The 21,218-nt window shown below is 33.7% G+C and overlaps 2 protein-coding genes across 5 annotated transcripts; both read left to right on the top strand.

Moving 5' to 3' along the window:
* The first annotated feature begins 1,464 nt into the window (after positions 1 to 1,464).
* On the top strand, positions 1,465 to 11,392 carry LOC123689272 (xanthine dehydrogenase-like). 2 transcript variants are annotated; one of them, XM_045628622.1, is made up of 18 exons: positions 1,465 to 1,573; positions 3,034 to 3,191; positions 3,846 to 4,006; positions 4,640 to 5,019; positions 5,199 to 5,419; positions 5,600 to 5,702; positions 5,786 to 5,916; positions 6,222 to 6,509; positions 6,607 to 6,768; positions 7,000 to 7,128; positions 7,752 to 8,236; positions 8,363 to 8,546; positions 8,644 to 8,839; positions 9,009 to 9,775; positions 10,075 to 10,264; positions 10,549 to 10,662; positions 10,858 to 10,929; positions 11,266 to 11,392. In XM_045628622.1, the coding sequence occupies exons 1-17, from the start codon at positions 1,531 to 1,533 to the stop codon at positions 10,926 to 10,928; spliced, it is 3,783 nt and encodes a 1,260-aa protein (XP_045484578.1). In that variant the 5' UTR covers positions 1,465 to 1,530; the 3' UTR covers position 10,929; positions 11,266 to 11,392. The 2 variants fall into 2 exon arrangements, with proteins under 2 accessions (XP_045484578.1, XP_045484577.1); XM_045628621.1 differs by having other exon boundaries at positions 11,230 to 11,392.
* A 561-nt stretch (positions 11,393 to 11,953) lies between these two features.
* Positions 11,954 to 20,311, top strand: LOC110991684 (xanthine dehydrogenase-like). 3 transcript variants are annotated; one of them, XM_045628623.1, is made up of 17 exons: positions 11,954 to 12,058; positions 13,143 to 13,300; positions 13,403 to 13,563; positions 13,629 to 14,005; positions 14,108 to 14,328; positions 14,391 to 14,493; positions 14,873 to 15,003; positions 15,419 to 15,706; positions 15,944 to 16,105; positions 16,275 to 16,403; positions 16,637 to 17,121; positions 17,403 to 17,586; positions 17,699 to 17,894; positions 18,077 to 18,843; positions 19,098 to 19,287; positions 19,447 to 19,560; positions 19,632 to 20,311. In XM_045628623.1, the coding sequence occupies exons 1-17, from the start codon at positions 12,016 to 12,018 to the stop codon at positions 19,700 to 19,702; spliced, it is 3,780 nt and encodes a 1,259-aa protein (XP_045484579.1). In that variant the 5' UTR covers positions 11,954 to 12,015; the 3' UTR covers positions 19,703 to 20,311. The 3 variants fall into 3 exon arrangements, with proteins under 3 accessions (XP_045484579.1, XP_045484581.1, XP_045484580.1); XM_045628625.1 differs by lacking the exon at positions 11,954 to 12,058 and adding an exon at positions 12,549 to 12,736; XM_045628624.1 differs by lacking the exon at positions 11,954 to 12,058 and adding an exon at positions 12,740 to 12,847.
* The last annotated feature ends 907 nt before the right edge of the window (positions 20,312 to 21,218 follow it).

Raw genomic sequence — 21,218 nt, 5'->3', positions numbered from 1 at the left:
AGAACCTGTAACAGATGATAATAAGAGTCGTCAGCCCTCAGTTGTTGTCGATTCCGTGAAATATAATTCAATCTTTTAGGAATCCTCCTTTCTATCATGTCGATATTGGCTAAATAAGTCAATATAGTAACGTAAAGAATTAAAACAATGTGCTCTTATCATCAATCTATATGCGTAAAATTGCATACATGTGACATTTTCGTTCCGCACTGTACGTTGTTAGACTAAGGTTAAATAAAAACCATCTTCTCCACTTATAAACAATACGGTGTAATTATGAAACTCTGCTTTACTGTGTAAAACTATTTATCTTTGTGTGCTATCTGTGGTGTGCGATCAGAATGAAATGTTTTTTTCGAAGAATAAGACTTAAGACCTATGTTTTGTTTAAAATTTGTTTATTTACTTATATATTGTGACTATTCAAAATGCATTGCATGCATTTCGTTTATGGCTATGTTTGATCGTAGCATCAGAAATAAAATATACCTGGAAAAATTGTGGCCTTTGGCCAAATGGTGGTAAAAGGTATAAAGAAAACATATAAAGGTAGTATTTTCATGATAAGATGATTGAATTTAGTTCTAAAAAGAACTGTTAATACTTAACTACTTCCTAAATAATAACATGTGTAAAAATGCTGTCAAAATAAATTTATTTATATTCATAGGTATTTATTTTAAAATATAGAAGTCCGTAAGTACTTTTTTGAGAAACAGGATAATGTGCTATGAAGTAACAGAAAAAGTTTAATAAAATAATGTATAAGTAGTTCTGAAAAGAACTTTTTAACTGGAACAAAACATCACAACAACAAAACAACATTCGTTTGCGTCGACTGCATTGCTACCTTGTATATCGGAGCAATCGATGCCCCTTTCCGCCCATCTTAGCATCGTCGCCCGCTACATTATGCATAACTACAGTAGTTCGAGATACGGTATCACATTTTGTAGATATCGATAAGTTCTTTAGTACTGTACAACATTTTTGTCAATAGTTTATACATAATCCTTTTTAGTAAATTACGTAGGCTTAAATTAGTTATAAGCCTTAAGTTAGGCTAGATCGTAATGTTCCACGATGTCTTAGTGAAGACACATGTACATAATTTTTATGGACATTTTTTTCAAACATTGGGTTATATAATTGCTATTTTATTAGGGTTCCCTATTTTTTTAACATGTAATATACTCAGTCTGTCAGACTCAGCTTTGTAACAGCAAATTATTTCTGTGGCCTATTAGTTTTTGTGTGAAAATATTACAAACATATATAGAAAAACAATAATGTTTCCTCATTATAATATTACATACATATTGTTCATTTGTTTCTAATTGTCGTATAATGAGTTCAGGCACGTGAAACGAGAACAACAATTAATAATCTGTTTAAACAATACATAACGTTTATGATAAACGGTAACATACACTTGAACAATATTAACATATACTGTAGGTAACATGTTACCAGTTACGGTTTTACTTAAATTTAATAACATAGTCAGTTCAACTACGGCAGGTGGCGGCCATGGACAGAATCCATTTTAAAGTAAATAGTGTTGAACATTCCGGTGAGTATCCACTAATACAAATAATATTGAATATCTAAATACTTTTTATGATTATTTAAATCACTATTTAAATTTATTATATTATAATATTTTAATCGCTATTTTAAGAGTCTGCCACACGAGTAAATAATATAGAATATTTTGTTCGCCAGCTCCTTAGCTATTAGCTTAAAAAGTTATATCCATATGTGTGTTTTCTGTGTATTGAACCTGCACTATCGAGAGGAATACATTTACGAAGCCAAAACCTTATTTTTAATAGATACATACTTTTAATTTAATTGAATACATAGGCTTCGTTTTCTATGTTTTTGACATTTCCGCGATTCAACATCTTTTGTCTACTGTTTTTGATCAAATAGTTTTTATGTAAATAAAAATATTTTACGAATGTTTACATAAGCAGAAAATATGTGTCAGTAAGAAAATAGGTATTCCATATTTGTCATTAGCACAAATATGTGATACATATTTTAAGGTTTGAAAATGTATTCCCGAAGGCTAGAGCTAGTATAGGTGGCTCGCAAGTTAATACAAAAAATAGCCTGAGTTAGCACAATGAAATTACCTAATCTTTTATTATTATCAAAAACTTTAAAGTATTAATTATATTTTAATTCTAGCTTTGACTTCTTCAATTTTAACCGCGTATAATGTGGCATATTCACAGCAGATAAATGTCGTATAAAATTATTATTATCAATTAACGATCCGTGATGAATTCTAGTTATATATACTAATTATGAATAAATTAAACACATATCGAAACGCGGGACATGCTCCATAAAAAATTGATTAAAAATTGTCATTAGTGTGTGAATAATTTTGCAAATAGAATTTTTAAAAAATTTAGTATAAATTATAATTGGTTTTGCTAATTGATAGAAATGGATATAACACTTTAATTTACTTACACACAATAAACTAAATTTCATATATACATACATAGTTGGCTTTTACTGAAGTCAGTTAAAAGAGGTTAAACTGCTAAACAATCGGTACTCAGTAACATTCATTTTAAATTTGTTTAAAAATCAAATATAAAAAATGTGCTTTGTATTATATCAAACTACGCTAATCTGCACACTTAATTTCTTAAATTTGACATTCAATTAAACTTAATTAAAAAAAACTATCCTTTAATCGATATTTTATACAACATATTTAATAAGATATTTCATCAAAATAAATCGATGTTTTAGCCAACGATTAGGCAAAATCTCCATTGAATATTTGATTTCACACTTTGGTGGAAAGTACAACTATCAGAACTTCAATAATTCTAAATAAGTGTATACAATAATATAAGGGCAGATACAATTTCATTATTAAAGTAATGAAAGTTGTAGGTATATAATATGAACATTAGATGGTATTCATATTTTTTGTTACGGCTAGTTAGATCTACCAATTAACACTTGAATAAATACGGTTACAATAACTTGATTGTGTAATTTTAGTCGGCAGTGAGCTGAGTGCCGACGTGACATTGCTGGAATACCTCAGGAGATGGCTGGAACTGCGCGGCACCAAGTATATGTGTCTGGAGGCCGGCTGCGGCGCCTGCATCGTCAGCGTCGTCAAACACCCTGGTGGACCTGTTGAAGGCGTCAATGCGGTATGTATTAAAAGTTTAATCTCTACAACCCTTATTCTGAGAATATTGAACCGTAACAGTTCTAAAATTAACGTAAAGTAAGTCGGTATGACGTTAGATACGAAACCATGGCCTCAAACTCCATCTTAGAAAAAAGGGCAAAGAGATGGATTTTCGTTACAGTAAATGGAGCTGGGAAGGTATTCCGCACTATCTGTTTGAAATACATTTTTATAGTAACGGCTTCTTAGTAGGGTCTTAAAGATGACCTCCATCGATACCTTAATGTAGAGATACTCACTAGTACAATTAAATAGACAGCTACAGTTGATAAAAGAAGGCTCCATCATGACGTGAATCCGGAGACTATTTAACTTCTTGACAGCACGGGCCTAGTGAAAGTATTGAAATAAAAAAAATCCAAGTTAAATTAGTGAATAATTGTTTAAAAAAATATTGTGTGTCCTTGGGCTTCCAGACTAATCAAAGAAAATTAAATAATATATTAATTTGTATAATATCTTAGAGCACGTTACTTGAATTTGTAAGAATAATATTGTTCATGGGAGCGGAAACTAAACGATAGCGTTAATTGTCGAGACATGTAACACCTGTCACCTGTGTTAATTAAGCAAAATGGATATATTTCAAAAAACTTTTGTTTTTTTTATGCAGTGTATGGTGCTAATAACGTCATGTCACGGCTGGGAGATCACAACCATAGAAAAGGTGGGCAACAAGCTGCAGGGTTATCATCCACTGCAGAGGTGCCTTTACGAAAATAATGGTTCCCAGTGCGGGCACTGCAGCCCTGGTTGGGTCATGGCCATGTACAGGTATATCATGCGTCGAACATATTAATTTAAATTGTAACTACAAGATTAAATTAATTTATTTCTTAACTACGATTGTGTTTTTTATAAAAGTATTCGAAGTAATGTAGGTATATATATATGTCCAAATATCCGGTGTTAGTTACGAAAAGAGCAATCAATTTAAATTAGAAATCCAGTATTAGAAATCTGATAGACTAATCACTTATTATTTTCTAGGTAACATCAATTATTTCAACCGATATGCGTGAATTTATGTAAATTATTTTCTAAACGATTGTTTAATACACTTTCTCTTTGTAGTTTTCTGGTCGATTTAGTCAAATTAACTGAAATGATGATATATTAATCTATGCAAAGGTTGACGGGTTGATTAAAACAATCGATCACATTTACTTTTGGTAATTAAAATATGGGAAATATTTGCATACTACAAAATAATAAATTATGTCTCTTAAAACAGCGTAACTAGTTCTGCCACTATCCGCTGGCTCGTCGTCATTTAGTTTAAAGTCAACCGCGTACAAAATATTAATTATTTCCTGTTATCCAATCTCTTTACTTAACAAAGAAATTTAATGTTGACCTAATCCTAAATACGCCATCGTATTAACACGACGAAATAATCGGTTTCAGCCTGATAAAAAAAAATAAGAAAATGACGATGCTCGAAATAGAAAAATCGCTGGCCAGCAATATTTGTAGATGTACTGGATACCGGCCCATTTTGGAAGCGTTTAAAAAGTTTGCTTCCGACGCCCCAGACCCTTACCTCATTGCAGACATTGAGGACCTTAGCATTTGCAGCAAAACAGGAGAAACTTGTTCCCAAACATGCGAAGATTATGATTGGTGTGTAGTTAATAAAGAAGATGTAAAACATCCTATTTTATTACATATAAAACTCAGCGATAACCGAGATTGGTACAGAGTAGAAAATATAGAAGATATTTTTAAAATTTTTACATTACATCCATCACAAACTTATATGCTTATAGGCGGAAATACAGCTAAAGGTAATTAACAAGTTAATTTTAAAAAGTCTTGTAATATGAACTACTATATATAAATACAATACCTAATACTTTATAAATTCTAATGAGTAATAGACTAAATAATGATATCACGCAACCAAAACGTATTAATATACCTGTTAAGGTTAATGAAATGATTAAATTATTACACAATTGGACAGGCGTTTACCCAATACTGGAGTACCCCCGAGTTCTGATAGACATATCAACCGTAGCAGAACTAAAGGGCTACTACTTGCAGCAGAACTTAGTCGTGGGAGCTGGAAACACGCTTACGGAGCTCGATGACATCTTCCTGAAAATGTCACAGCACGAGGACTTTCGCTACCTAACGGTGCTGCGAGAGCATCTTAAGCTTATCGCGCATATACCCGTCAAAAACGTGAGTAAAGCGCTACTCCGCAAACAGTACGAAGTATTTACTGACATTGAAGACAGTGCTCAAATTCTCGCAACCATCATATTTGTTAACATTGAGCAAGCGTGGTCAAGAGTTATTATATCTATATAAACGTTAGTTTAAAATGCATATCCCTTTTATAACAATTTTATTACGTTACAGATTGGAACAATAGCAGGCAATTTAATGATCAAAAATCGACATAATGAATTCAACTCTGATATTTTCCTCTTATTGAATACAATTGGCGCTTCTGTTGGTATTCGTAAGTTAAAACTGTGGAACAAATGTCTAAATGGCGTATTCCAAATTATTTTGCGTTTTATGCTTGTATTCTGTTGGTTTCAGTACAAAAACCCGGTGACGTAGTCAGAAAGAGAATGAAGGAATTTTTAAATGTTGATATGAACGGAAAAGTATTGTTTAATATTTTTCTACCTCCACTTAACGATGATCTCGTAAAGGTCGTGACGTTTAAGGTACGGCACAGAGTAGTAAAATTTTTCCAGAGGCCTTTTTTTATTTTTATAGAACAGGGGGCAAACGGGCAGGAGGCTCACCTGATGTTAAGTGATACCGCCGCCCATGGACACCCTCAATGCCAGAGGGCTTGCGAGTGCGTTGCCAGCCTTTTAAGAATTGGTACAAGTGGTCAAGAAAAGATTCTTGAAGGACCCTAAGACCTTAACTGAGTAAGGCGTAAAATAAAATATAATAGAAAATATTTTATAACTTTTACTAAGATAGTTTTGTATACGGCTATCATACAGAGTGCATATTTCAGGTCATGCCCCGATCGCAGAACGCTCACGCAATAGTCCACGCCGGCTACCTCTACGAATTGACTCACCACAATAGAGTGCTGACTTGTCGGATAGCTTATGGAGGACTTTCTGCACAATTTAACAGAGCTTATGACACAGAAAAGAAACTAAAAGGACGGCAGTTATTCGACAATGACACTTTGCAGTCTGCTCTTCGTGTTCTGAGCCAGGAAATGGTCGGGGAAGAGAACCTACCTGACATGCCCCTTGAATATAGGCGAAAACTTGCATTGGGATTATTTTATAAGGTATATGTTAATACCCACTTCTCCTTTCTGTTAGTAGCACATCTAATGTATTAATGTTAATAGAATAAGCAATATTACATTAATATATTCATTTTAGGGTCTCCTGTCCCTATGTCCTCAAGACATTTTAGCTCCCCGATATAGATCAGGCAAGATAAAAATTCGAGACGAGAGGTCTCTATCCAAGGGAACGCAAGTGTTCGAGACTGATCCTTCTATATGGCCACTTAATAAACCCTCACCAAAGTTCGATGGGCTGGTAATTATTTTGTATTTTTTATTAATAATTCATTTAATTGATAAATTGTATTTATTAACAACGCATCAACATACATTTTTAATATTCTACTAATATTGCAGTTTTTTTCGTTCAAATGGTGCAGTCACAAATAATTATTTAATAAATATAAATATTGAATTTTTATCTAATTACTTACATTTATAAGAAAAAAAAATATTTTGTTAGTAATACACCAAATTAATAACTTAGATACAATGCGCCGGTGAAGCCTCTTACTCTGAAGACTTGCCATCTCTGCCTCAAGAGGTGTTCGCTTCGTTTGTGCTCTCCACCGTCGCCCTCGGCACTATTGAGCATATTGACGCTGCCGAAGCAATGGTTCGTAAAATTAATATCTTAATAAGAATGCTCGTACATATAATCTTTTATATGAAAACATAAATGGCGTTACCAGTATTAAATTACTATGATTTTTAGTTTGCCACAGCCAAAGGCACACGTATTAATTTCTCAACTATCGTACGGTTAACTTGTAAGATATTTCGTAGTATTTTGAGTAAAGGCACGTTTCTTTGTTTAAATGGTTTGGCAAAAAAAATACTATTTAAATACGGCTTGGCTTGTTTAACATTATTCATACTCTGAATGAGGAAAATCAACCGTTCAGAAGTGGGAAACAGCACTGAGGACTTTGTAGTGGAAGCTCCATGAAGACTGTTCTGAATCTATGAAAACATCACAAAATTCCACAAAATATTTTTAAAAAGTGAAGTTGATCCCTCTAGATCACGTTGTCATTCGCGACTTTTTCTCGTTCTCAGACATCAAAAGTCGGATATATATACAATAATCGTCGAAACTGAAGCCTATTTTAAGGTTACAGACAATTCGTAATATATCTTATGATTAATCAAATCAAATAAAAAAAATGCATGTTAGCCTACGAACATTTCCACCCGTCTCTAGCCATGAACTTTATAATAATGTATATTATGTTACAGAAAGAACCCGGTGTTATCGCATTTTATACTGCAGCAGACATACCAGGCACAAATAGTTTTACACCAGCTGGTAGTGGCTTTTATATAAAAGACGAAGAACTCCTTTGCGAAAAAGAAATAAAATATTTCAACCAAGCGCTTGCGATAATCGTAGCTAAAACACAGAATATAGCAAACAAAGCATCGTTATTAGTTAAAGTAACTTACTCAAATGTAAGAGAGCCTGTACTGGATATAAAATTAGCTAAAAGAGACCCAAATAGAATTAAACTATTTAAATCATCAAAAGCTAGTAAAATAGGAAACGATATAACTAAAGTGATAAAAGGTGATATGTCAATATATTGGCAATATCACTTTTGCTTGGAGACTTTAGCTTGTGTGTCACATCCCATAGAAGAAGGAATCAAGTTATATGCAACGACGCAGTGGATAGACGGGGTGCAGCGCATGGTGGAAAGGGCATTGAACATGAAACAAAACCAGTTCGTATTGTTTTTAATTAATTAATAAATCTGCTTTAAAATGACTCAAGCAATTTATAAAAAAACTTTTTCTTGTTTTTGAACCCTTCGTTATTATTGGGTCATTTAGAGATTTTCAAATTTCAGGATAGATGTGTATTTACGACGTTTAGGAGGGACTTACGGTATTAAGATATCGAGATCGATACAAGTCGCAGTAGCATGTGCACTTGTGACGTACAAATTAAACAGACCCTGTAGATTTATTCAATCACTGCGAAACAATATGAGGCATGTCGGAAAGAGAATGCCTGCTTCGATAGATTTTGAGGTAACATCTTCTATAACGCCTGTCTATGCTTCACTGAGTTAATAATAATTCCAAGCCAATGATGCAAAATATATTTTAAAATAAACTATTGTTACAGATTGCGGTCAATAGTGAAGGAGTAATACAGCACAACCAGTACCAACTCTTTGAAGATAATGGCTACATAGTTAATGAGACTTTGTCGATGCTTGGTTTTGACCTTCTCAACAACTGCTACGACAAGGTGTCATGGGACATTAAATTATTCGATGCGACCACTGACATGCCCTCTAACACATGGTGCAGATCGCCAGGTTTGAACATTTCATTATTTTCATTTTTTCAATTTTTGTCCTTAAACGTACATTATATTATGGCAGATAATTTACTGGATAGTGACTTATTTGTATTTAAGAGTTTTTTTTTATTAAAACTTGCTATGACATATTTATATTATTATATTTGATATGAAATCAACCGTAGGTACTTTGGAAGCAGTATCTATGGCCGAGTGGATTCTCGAAAGAATTGCATATGAAATGAATTTAGACCCTCTAAATGTACGCCTTGCAAATGTAAATAAAGTGACGCATGGTGAAATAATAGAACTCGTTAACACGCTTCAAAACAATTCTCAGTATAAAGAACGTAGAAAAGATGTTGATAAATTTAACCGTGAAAATAGATGGAAGAAGAAAGGACTAAGACATTCATTTTTGAGGTGGGTTCCGGTTGGCTCTATATACCTGAATGTTACTGTTACCGTGTACGTAGACGATGGATCCGTAGTGGTGACTCATGGCGGCGTTGAAATGGGTCAAGGAATAAACACAAAAGCAGCACAAGTTTGTGCATTTAGTCTCGATATACCGGTTGAAAATGTACAAATCAAACCAAATGATACTACTATTACACCGAATTGCTTTATATCAGGGGGCAGCTTGGCGTCTGAATTTGTGTGCATAGGTGTAGTAAAATGTTGCCGAGAAATAAATAAAAACTTAGAACCGATAAGGAAGAAAATGCCTGATGCGACGTGGGAGGAAATTATAAGAGCTGCAGGTGAAGCTGAGGTAAATTTGACTTCTCATTGTACGACAGGGATGTCAGACAAACAGGAGTATACAATATATGGTGTAACGCTGGCTGAGGTGGAAATAGACGTTTTGACAGGAGAGTGGAATATAATAAGAGTGGATTTGATAGAAGATGTCGGTCGCAGCGTAAATCCTGAAATTGATGTTGGCCAGGTTTGTTATACTTTATTTTCAGGGTACCTTTATATACTATAAAAGAAACTTAAACATCTCTCTCCGAGTCTGCAATTAATAATGGAGTATCTTATTTTTATTAATATTATCCGAGAAGGATCTTCTACGAATTATTTTCCTCCATCGAATCATGTCCTGGATGTATTTAACTGCATTTTATTATTATTATTATTCATCAATATCATGTCTACCCTTCCTAATGGAAAAAAATACGAAAAAAATTTTTTTTGAAACGGAAACACGCCAGTAGTGCCATTGGCCCATTTTTATTATTTTAGGTGGAGGGTGCTTTCATCATGGGATGCGGTTACTGGACGACTGAGGAGCTGATTCTCTCTCCAGCCGGGGAGATGTTGACGGACCGTACCTGGCACTACTGGGTGCCTCAGGCTCGCGACATTCCACAAGACTTCCGTATATACTTTCGGAAAAAATCTTTTAGCAACGACTACATCTTAGGAGCAAAAGGTTTACTCTTTACAGCCCTTTACACTTCATCGTATAACGGAAGTATTTTTAAAATTAATTAGGTGTCGGCAATTATTTAGTAACACAAAGGTGTTATCACGATGATTATTTAACTTTATTTTGAAATTGTTTAATTGGAATTCCTTTTCCAAATATACGAATCAAAATAACTTTTATTCTTTTGAGCTTAGAGCAATATTGTTTGATTAATAATAAAAAAAGCTTCCGTCTTTATAAGATATGTCTTGTATGATCAATTGTGTTTTAACAAAATAAAATTTTAGCGACTGGTGAGCCAGCCACTTGCATGGGTGTAGTGATACCGATTACAATAAGAGAAGCTATCGTCGAAGCCAGAAAGGAGTCCGGTCTACCAAGCAACAAGTGGTTTTCTATTGGTAAATGAGTCTCACTATAAGACCGCCTACATAGCTGATTGGTCCCATTTATTGTAAGTAGAAGATGCTCTGTGTACGGCCTGGGAAATCTTTCAGGTTGGAAGGTACAGAAGGGAGATCATCTACTTACGCATTATGAGAAAATATCGCGTCAATACTTTCTCGATTTTTAAGTAAAATAAGTTATTTTTCCAGATGGCCCCTACACTGTTGCTAAAATCTGTTTGGCTTGCGCTACTAACATTGAAGATTTTAAATTCTATTAAGGTAATTAACACATTCCACATTTGCAATACTGCGCCTTGACCAATGGAGAACATGCTTTTTGCAGCTCTCTTCTATTAAAAATGATATAGTTATGAACATTAATATTAAACGAAAATTCAACTTAACGAGCAATGTGTACACTTGTGCACAGCGGTTTGTGGTTATTCAAACAGAGGCTCTCAAACAATTTACGCTGTTTAAAAATTTACGATTACTTTGTTAGCCGTCTGTGGAGGCTGCGACTACATTACGAATAAGATTCTTTGAGCGCCATTTTAGTAAATAATATTTCTTCTGTAGCCTACGAAACCTGAACATTCAAGCGTATCATTATAGTCCTTCACAACATTGGCTTCGATCCGGCTGAAAATGTCTCCTTTGTTTTGGAAGTTGCAGGGACATTACTCCGTCACTCTAAGGATAGATATTTTTTTGACTAATAAACAATTTAAGATACAGAAAACTGTTTATAATTTCTACACTTTTCCAACATAATTTGATGTATGATGACACTTAAACGCTAGGACACAAAGTAATATTATAAAAGTAATTTAATGCTTCTTTTGTCTTTTTCTTTTTTGATTGTCGAAATCGTCACTTAATGCAATGGTATAATGTTTGTTTACTGATATATATATTACAATCTGACCATGTCTGCAGCTTAATAATCTTAAATGTTTTAATATGACCAATAACGTGAACAACAACAAACATTAAAAGTTTTATTATTGCTTATAAAAATATACCTACGACACATATAAAGAACACATTTCACATATTAGATTCTGTATAAGTAGTAACTTTTTAACATATTGTTAAAGCTGTATTTCAAAGAGTGTGCTTATCTAAGTTTTTGTATGTTTTAGACTGCACTATTATTTTAGATTAATAAAATAATAATAAGATTATGAAATTTATTTCTGAAAAATTATTTTGTACTAGTCAAAATAATTTAGCCGTTGGTGGATTGGTCCAAAGATGTTTATGCATGTACGTAACGCAACTTCAACAACAACGGTGACTACTGGTTTTGGAGATTAATGCACGGATACATGAGTTGAGTGCGTGTCGTCGATAGCGCCGGACATGGATAGGATTCAGTTCCAAGTAAACGGTGTTGACCATACCGGTATGTCACCTCTGAATACTTTTGCATTTGAGTGTCAAAGTTGTGTAAATTCATATTATTTACTTTTAAAGCGTATAAAATATTATCTAAAGTCTAGTTCAAATTAAATTTATATTGAGAAAAAAATATAAGATCTTGCATTTTTACTGGTACTAACCCAGTCATAATAACAGTGTAAAATAAACAATTAAGAGAATGGTTAAAGCACTTTTTCTCAATATTTTCTTAAAACTTTGTAATTTTACATATCATTGCGTATAATACTATTTAAGGTAATAAAAAATAAAAATGATTTAGTCGCACTTAAGCGAATTAGAGTTAAGTATCGGAATAAATCATTCATATTACCTATACGAAGCGTCTATTCAGACATATTATGTTGTAGACTGGCTTAGCTTGGCAAAAAATAGATTGACCTTCTATTTTTTTACTTACGACATATAAATTTCCTATATCAACTGTTGGTAAGTAATAATTCCGTCACTTATTACCTGTGAATGTAATAAGTGACATATGTATGTTAGTGTGTGAGACAATATGGACAAAAGATTATGTTAAGTAAAAAAAGTAGATCCTGCAATGAATACATAACATAAAATGAAGTGAAAGAGGGTCACTATTTTGGTTTAAAAAGCTGGAATGGAGGTCAATCGTGAAAGGAACTTTTTTAATCTAACAGTACTCGCCTGAGCCAAATGCCAAGCTTTTGCTGCTGCTATGTATAATTAAGGTTAACTTTAATAACTAGTACAAGAAATGTCAATCATGTGATTAATAATAACCAGAAGTGTACGTTTTACGCAGTAATAATGTTATTACATCTTTTATATCTTTAAAACACAACCTTCCATAATTTTGCCCCTTTACGAAGAATGCTAAGAATACTAGAGTATCGTGGAAAAGAGTGTCTGCTTCCGTTAGCTAAACTAAGTTTTAATATGATTTGGGTCAGTGAATTGTAGAACTTTATAACAAAACCTTAACTTAGTGCGCATGCTCTTTAACTCAACTTACTGATATTTAGAGTTTTCAAAGTTTCATTAATTGATCCAACTTTCGGTAAACATGTTCATACTTATTCTAGTTGGCTGTGAACTAAGTTCTAATGTAACGTTACTGGAGTACCTAAGGAGATGGCTGGAGCTGCGCGGTACGAAGTACATGTGCCAGGAGGCCGGTTGCGGTGCCTGCATCGTCAGCGTCGTGAAATGTCCCGGTGGACCTACAGAAAGTGTTAATGCCGTATGTAACTAAAGCTACAAAGTCTGTTATATTCAACATAAGTATCGATGCTAAAAAAACCCTTAGGATTACTAATATGTACAAATAAAATTTTGTTGGCAGTGTATGGTACTGATAACGTCATGTCACGGCTGGGTGATAACAACTATAGAGAAGGTGGGAAACAGGCTGGAAGGTTACCACCCACTACAGAAAAGCCTCTATGAGAATAATGGCAGTCAGTGTGGATACTGCAGCCCTGGTTGGGTCATGGCAATGTATAGGTACGTTTATATCAATCAGGTTTTCAGTTTTAAAAACATTACTGATTTGATTCTCATTTTATTAGCCTGCTAAAGAAAAAGAAAATGACGATGCTTGAAATAGAAAACTCGCTGGCCAGCAATATTTGTAGATGTACTGGATACCGACCCATTTTGGAGGCGTTTAAGAAGTTTGCGTCTGATTCCCCGGACCCTTACCTCATTGCAGACATTGAGGACCTTAGCATTTGCAGCAAAACAGGAGAAACTTGTTCCCAAACTTGCGAAGATTATGATTGGTGTGTAGTTAATAAAGAAGACGTGAAACATCCTACTTTATTACATATAAAACTCAGCGACAACCGAGATTGGTATAGAGTAGAAGACATAACTGATGTATTCAAAATTCTTAATCTGCACAGAACTGATTCTTACATGTTAGTAGGAGGAAATACTGCTAAAGGTTCGTTAATGTCAATATATTTTCCTTTTAAAGAGGATCAATCTTAATTAAAAGGAAGATGTTAATTATAAAAATCTGTTAATTATTTATTAAATTTGACAGGAGTTTATCCAATACTGGAGTATCCCCGACTGCTGATAGACGTATCATCTGTAGCAGTACTAAAGGGCTACTATTTGCAGCAGAACTTAGTTGTTGGAGCTGGAAACACCCTCACGGAGCTCGATGAGATATTCCACCAAATGTCTCAGCACGATGACTTCCGCTACCTTAAAGTTCTGCAAGAACATCTGAAACTGGTCGCGCATATCCCGGTTAAAAATGTGAGTACATTGTTGTAAAGGCATCAATTACAAGTAGCTATTAAAACGAGTATTATTTACAGATCGGTACCATTGCCGGAAATTTGATGATTAAAAATAAACACAAGGAATTTAATTCAGATATTTTTCTTCTTTTTAATACAATCGGCGCAGAGCTTGGTATTTGTAAGTATTTGAATATTGTTGTTAAGAATGTATTGTACGTAGTAAATAAAGTACATATTAACAGAAAAGAACTGAAAATTTTAAACATTAGACACAACAACACTAGAAAAAACAAATAAATTAAGTTATTAGGACATTAGATACGGCTGAGAACCCGTGATACCTACTATGCAGATAAAATTACCCGGCTTGTTAACTGTAATCACACAATTATAATTATTAGGTAAATTTATTTTTGCCAGTCAAAAAGGAATGGAATAACAAATTAGTTTTTTACAATCTTCAACATAATTGGACTAACCTCTGCTAATGATATAATAATATGTTTAATAATGTATATTTACTATGTTCAATGTTCATATATTACATATTCTCTCAGTGTATGGTCACGGCAATGCTAATAGGATCAGTATGGAAGAGTTTCAAAATGCAGACATGAGAGGAAAAGTGTTGCTCAATGTCCTCCTGCCACCACTTAATAGTGACTTTACAAAGATTGTTACTTATAAGGTGAGCTTATTAGATTTAATAAATTACTAAAACACCAAATTATCAAAACTTCACACATGATCATATTTCATTCCGTTAATTATCTCTGAGATATTATTATACAAAATTGTTTAAAAAGATTTGAGTTTATTTTATAGATTTGTGTTCGCTGTGAAGTCTGTTTTATTCTTAAATGTAAACAATACATAACATGTTTTAAAACGCTCCCCAGACTAGCGTGACGCCTGTTGCGTCTCCAATGAGCGGTTATTTAGATGATATTAATCGAGCTAAGTGAAAAAAAAGCACCTTTCTATTCAAATCCGAAAGACCGCTCTTTATTTTTACACTTACAATAAATGTATGTATTTTAAAAGATATGTGTGGCTGATGTGTGGTGCTCAATGTTTTCAAGACACTTTGATGTTGTTCCCAGATAATGCCTCGATCTCAAAACGCTCACGCTGTGGTCCACGCCGGCTACCTCTATAAATTCGGTCCCAACAATAGGCTTTTGGATTGTCGCATCGCTTACGGTGGTCTCTCTACTGGCTTCCACCGAGCCTTCAGAACTGAAAAATATCTGATCGGAAAAAATCTCTTTACTAATGAAACTTTGCAAGGGTCTCTTAGTATTCTTAATCAGGAAATGCAAGTAGTAGCAAATCCTCCAGAAATGTCAGTTGAATACAGACGGAAGTTAGCTCTGGGTTTGTTCTATAAGGTATTATTTTTGTCTAATATTTTAAATTTAGTGACCTCACACAACTTTTTTGATAAATTAAAGCAAATTTGTTTTTTTACATGAAGCCAATTTTTGCTAATTTGACCAGAAAATTATAGATTTTTCGTTGCAAATTTAAAAAAATGGTTTCTACCTGCCTGTGATAGTGTGATATAGTTTTTTTTGTATTAGTTAAACTAATTGAATTATTATCATTATTATTAACGTGTTCTCTAGGGACTGCTGTCATTGTGTCCTGAAAGCATTTTAGCTCCTCGTTACAAATCAGGAGTGGAGAGACTACGAGATTGGAGATCACTGTCTGAAGGAAAGCAAATTTTTGAGACAAACCCCTCTTTATGGCCACTTAATAAGCCCTCACCGAAGTTTGATGGATTGGTATTAAATTTATTTCACATTTGCTGTTATTTATTATAAATGCAGAAGTAAAATATAAAATTTATTCTGAATATATATACATTCATTTCATTTAATTTTAAATAGTACTTTAATATTTAATTGCATAATTACGTAGTAAAATTATATTTTAAGATGCCTTTACACATAGATCCAATGCGCTGGTGAAGCATCCTACTCTGAAGATGTGCCGTCTCTGCCAAAAGAGGTGTTTGCTTCATTTGTCCTTTCCACTGTCGCCCTCGGGACTATTCAACATATTGACGCTGCCGAAGCATTGGTAAAGATATAAATAATATCTTCTATACAAATGTGTACAACTGCTTGATGTTTACACAAGTTATACGTATTGCTATGAATTATGTTTTTTATAAAAAGGTTATTTTGGCTTTTAAAGTTCACAGTTAGTAAATAATATAAGCAGTTTAAATAATTGTTAAGTTAAAAAGGTAACCTTAATATTACATTAGTATTATCACAAGTCTAAACCGCATCATTTCACATTTTCTACAGAAAGAACCTGGTGTCGTGGCCTTTTATACAGCATCAGATATTCCTGGTCAAAACAGTTTTACACCAGCTGGAACCCCATTTTACATGGCTGATGAGGAAATCCTTTGTGAAAAAGAAGTCAAATTCTACAACCAACCTCTTGGGATCATCGTTGCTGAAACCCAATATACAGCAGAGAGAGCAGCATTACTCGTTAAAGTGACTTACACAAATGTAAGACCACCGCTATTGGACATAAAAATAGCTAAAACTGATGCTAGTAGAATTCAAGAGTATTTCGCGTCTCCGGCTACGAACAGGGGAAATGATGTAGCTAAGGTAATAAAAGGTGAAATGTCGATATATGCACAATATCACTTTTGTATGGAGACGTTAGCCTGTGTGTCGCATCCTATAGAGGAAGGCATCAAATTATATTCAACGACGCAGTGGATGGATGGCGTGCAGCGCATGGTATCGAGGGCATTGAAGATTCAGCAAAATAAGTAAGCCTACATTCAAACTTATTTCTTCAATTCAGTGTCAGTATCAAATTCTATTTATTTATATGACTTACTTTATTATCTGTTTATTGTACAGGTGCAATACATGTTCATTATCATAATATCACTGCAGTTTACATTTTAATTAAAAAAAACATATCAGTTATTTAAAAGGTGATATTGTTTTATAAGAAACAGTTTACAACAACATACTACCAACCTAACTTTTATTTCACATTTGATTTTATTATATCTTCTTTATTATATTTTATTATATGTTATAGAATAGATGTGTTTCTACGACGTCTTGGAGGCGCCTACGGTATGAAAATATCTCGAGGAGCCCAAGTATCTGTTGCTTGTGCGTTGGTAACACACAAATTAAATAGACCATGCCGATTTATACAGTCGCTTAAAAATAATATGAGATTCGTGGGAAAGAGGTTTCCATGTTCTACAAATTTCGAGGTATTAAATTAATTTTAAATATTAAAAATTATAAGAATAACGTTCGTCAATAATTTGATACAGTTAGAGAAATAAATGGAGTTTAAATCTTTATTAATGAATCTAAATTTAGGTTTCAGTGAATAGTGCCGGTCGTATACAATATAACAAGTACGATCTTTTCGAAGATAACGGATATATTGTAGGTGAACCTATAGCCATTTTCAGTACAGATGCTTTCAACAACTGTTACGATAAATCATCGTGGGATTTCAAATTATACAATGCTATTACAGATACGCCATCTAATACGTGGTGTAGATCTCCGGGTAAGTTTTTATAACTCCCTCATGAGGATCCTTATAATTCTTGTGCAGGGTGATCAACTACTGGCATGGTGTCGATTTGACGATTAATATATAACTGTACCACTTTTGACCGCCCGCGCTAAGTCGTTGATTTGGGAACTGGTAGGTAATATTTTTATTTATTGAATTGTTTTTTTCTATAGGAACATTAGAATCCATAGCAATGGCGGAATTTTTAATGGAAAGAATATCGTATGAGGGCAATTTAGATCCAGTAGATGTTCGTCTCGCTAACTTAGATATCCTAAATCATAACGATATAAGAGAACTTGTTATTACACTAAAAGAGAACTCACAATACGATGAACGGCGGCGTTCTGTTGACAAATTTAATGCTGAAAATAGATGGAAGAAAAGGGGACTCCGACATTCATTCTTAAGGTGGAGCCCCGCTGGATCTATATCCCTTAGTATAAATATTTCTGTGTACCCAGAAGATGGAACAGTAATTGTAACACATGGCGGTGTTGAAATGGGCCAAGGTGTGAACACGAAGGCCGCTCAAATTTGCGCATATCACCTTAATATACCAGTTGAAAAAGTACAAGTTAAACCTAACGATACTACAATCTCACCAAACTGTTTTATATCCGGAGGCAGCATAACTTCTCAATTTGTTGGAGTCGGTGTACAAAAGTGTTGCCAGAAACTATTAAAAAGATTAGATCCCATTAAGAAGAAGATGCAAAATTCCAGTTGGGAAGATATTATTAAAGCCGCTGTCACGGCAGAGATTGATCTGCAGGCTCACTCTAAAACTGGAATGGCAGACGTTCGAAATTATCATATTTACGGCGTAACACTAGCCGAGGTGGAAATTGATGTTTTGACAGGAGAATGGAATATAAGAAGAGTAGATTTGATAGAAGATGTCGGTCGCAGCGTAAATCCTGAGATCGATATTGGGCAGGTGGGGTAAAATAAAAATAATAATATATAGATGTATATGAACACACATCGACAAAATCGAAATACAAAACCTCTTTTGTTGAGGTCTATTTATGTAGGTATACTAAAATTTCATTGTATATTATTTTACAAAACCATCAGTGATAGCGTTGAAACAGGCAATCTTCTTTTGACATACATCATCGTTTAGGTTTTTTAACATCTAGAGAAGATTTTATGTAGAGTAAATCTTTAGAAAGCTCGGTTTAATTGCAGGTGGAAGGTGCTTTCGTGATGGGATGTGGGTACTGGACGACTGAAGAGCTGGTTTTCTCTCCAACCGGGGAACTGTTGACCGATCGCAGCTGGCACTACTGGGTGCCGCAGGCTCGCGACATTCCACAGGACTTCCGCATATATTTCCGAAAGAAGTCCTTTAGCATTGACTATTTACTGGGATCCAAAGGTTAACATAAACAATACAAGCATGCAATCTGATAATTGGTTGAGTTTTTTTTAGACATTTACAATTTAAAAAAAGAGAAAAGATAATTAGATCACGAATACCCTAAACGTTTCGTTTTCAGAATCTATGTAAAATCATTATTTAAAAAAAATATTTCAGCAACGGGAGAGCCAGCCACTTGCATGGGTGTGGTGATCCCAATAGCAATGAGGGAAGCTATCGTCCAAGCCAGGAAAGAGTCTGGTCTTCCAACCAACCAGTGGTTTACGATCGGTAAATTATCGATATTTATATTTATAAGGCAATGAAATAGCATGTTTTTGATTTATATAATGGTTTTTCAGACGGACCTTATACAGTGGAAAAAATATGCTCATCGTGCTCTACCAAAACAGAAGATTTTAAATTTTATTAATTTATTTAAAGTTTCTTTCTTTATGTCATTTATATATCTTAAGTATTTCTTTGTGTCATTGATTTATTAACAAATACGCCATCTATTGTCACAATGTCGTACTATCAACAGTGCGCACACGCACGTTTTTATTTCTCAAAGTCAGCACAGATGTCACTTTATAAACATTTTTTATACTGATATTGTAAATAAATATTGTCGTTTAGTATGTATTTCGGAAAATTTGTGTGTGTGAGTGTGTTACTACTTGTATTTTATTAGTAAAGCAAAAGCTAGATTTTTAATTACAAAAGATTTCTTGTAATGATAAAGGAAAACATTTTCAACTTCAAAACAATAACACTACTACAGAAAACAATAATAGCAAACCAAATGGCTCTATGTCAACAGAGCCAGGCACTATTTCCGGTTTTTGGTAGATACCAATTTACGTTCATATCCGGTCTGAGTATTGCGATGCTTATAAAATATTAGACTCGTCTTTAAATCCTTACTGAGAATTATTGTATTAATTCTGAGAAAATTAGAATTAAAGAAACGCCTGCCTGGATGTACTTTTCAGACATATTTCTATATATTATTTTGTGTTCATGAGATTTCTGCGAAATGAAATAAATAAAACTTACTGCTATACAAGTTTTGTTATTAGTTCGAATAGAAAACATAAAATTTCTATAGTTATGTGAAATCTTAATATTATTACCGGGTCAGTCGGGACAAACACCTCGGCGCAAACAATCTATTTCTCATGAACCCCAACCATTTGTTAAGAAAACACACTCTGTTTGGGACATATATCGCCAAGCCCTTACAGGATTGAGTAGTAATTAGTAACCTTATTTATCAATTGGTTTAAATTTAGTTAGGAGTTTTAACACAAAGCCTCAATGACAATTCTACAAATAATTTTACCAAACAACCATAATATTATAATAGACCTTACTCGCAGCGATACTTTCTCAAATACTATTTTATTTATTTATTTCTGTAGCTACACAACTATCTTATCCTTACTTTAGTTATGCACCATATAATATATCCAATAATTTATTACAAAGTGTAGTGCTAGCCTAGGCATGAACTTAACACTAATCCCTGAGGTCGTATATTTAAACCTTGCGTATTTGCATAACTTATTTATATTTAATGATTACTTATGAAATTAAAGTATCATTATCAGATATAAGACGAATGTAGCGCCGCACCAGCACGTTAAAGACCCAAAAAGCGTCGTCGAGTGTCATATGACGGATCATCTAACTTAAAAAAAACAAACAAGAAATCAGCAGCCAAGGTTCACTAATTTTCATTAACAGTAAATTTAAAATGTGTACTTAAATAAATTTGGTGTGTATACTTTATTACAAGATTTTTATTCGTGATTACGATTGGTATTACGACATACCAAAATACCAGGTACCATATTCCGACATGAGATGGCGCTAGTAGGCTAGTAGATCGCGCTATCGCCGGAGCGTAGAGTCAGTACTAATTAATTTCAGGAAGGTGATTCTAT

Source organism: Pieris rapae, chromosome 6 (assembly GCF_905147795.1).
Source record: "Pieris rapae chromosome 6, ilPieRapa1.1, whole genome shotgun sequence".
In the NCBI taxonomy this organism is placed as follows: domain Eukaryota; kingdom Metazoa; phylum Arthropoda; class Insecta; order Lepidoptera; family Pieridae; genus Pieris; species Pieris rapae.
Note: the sequence above shows the minus strand (reverse complement) of the source record. Positions and strands in the feature narration are given on the sequence as shown.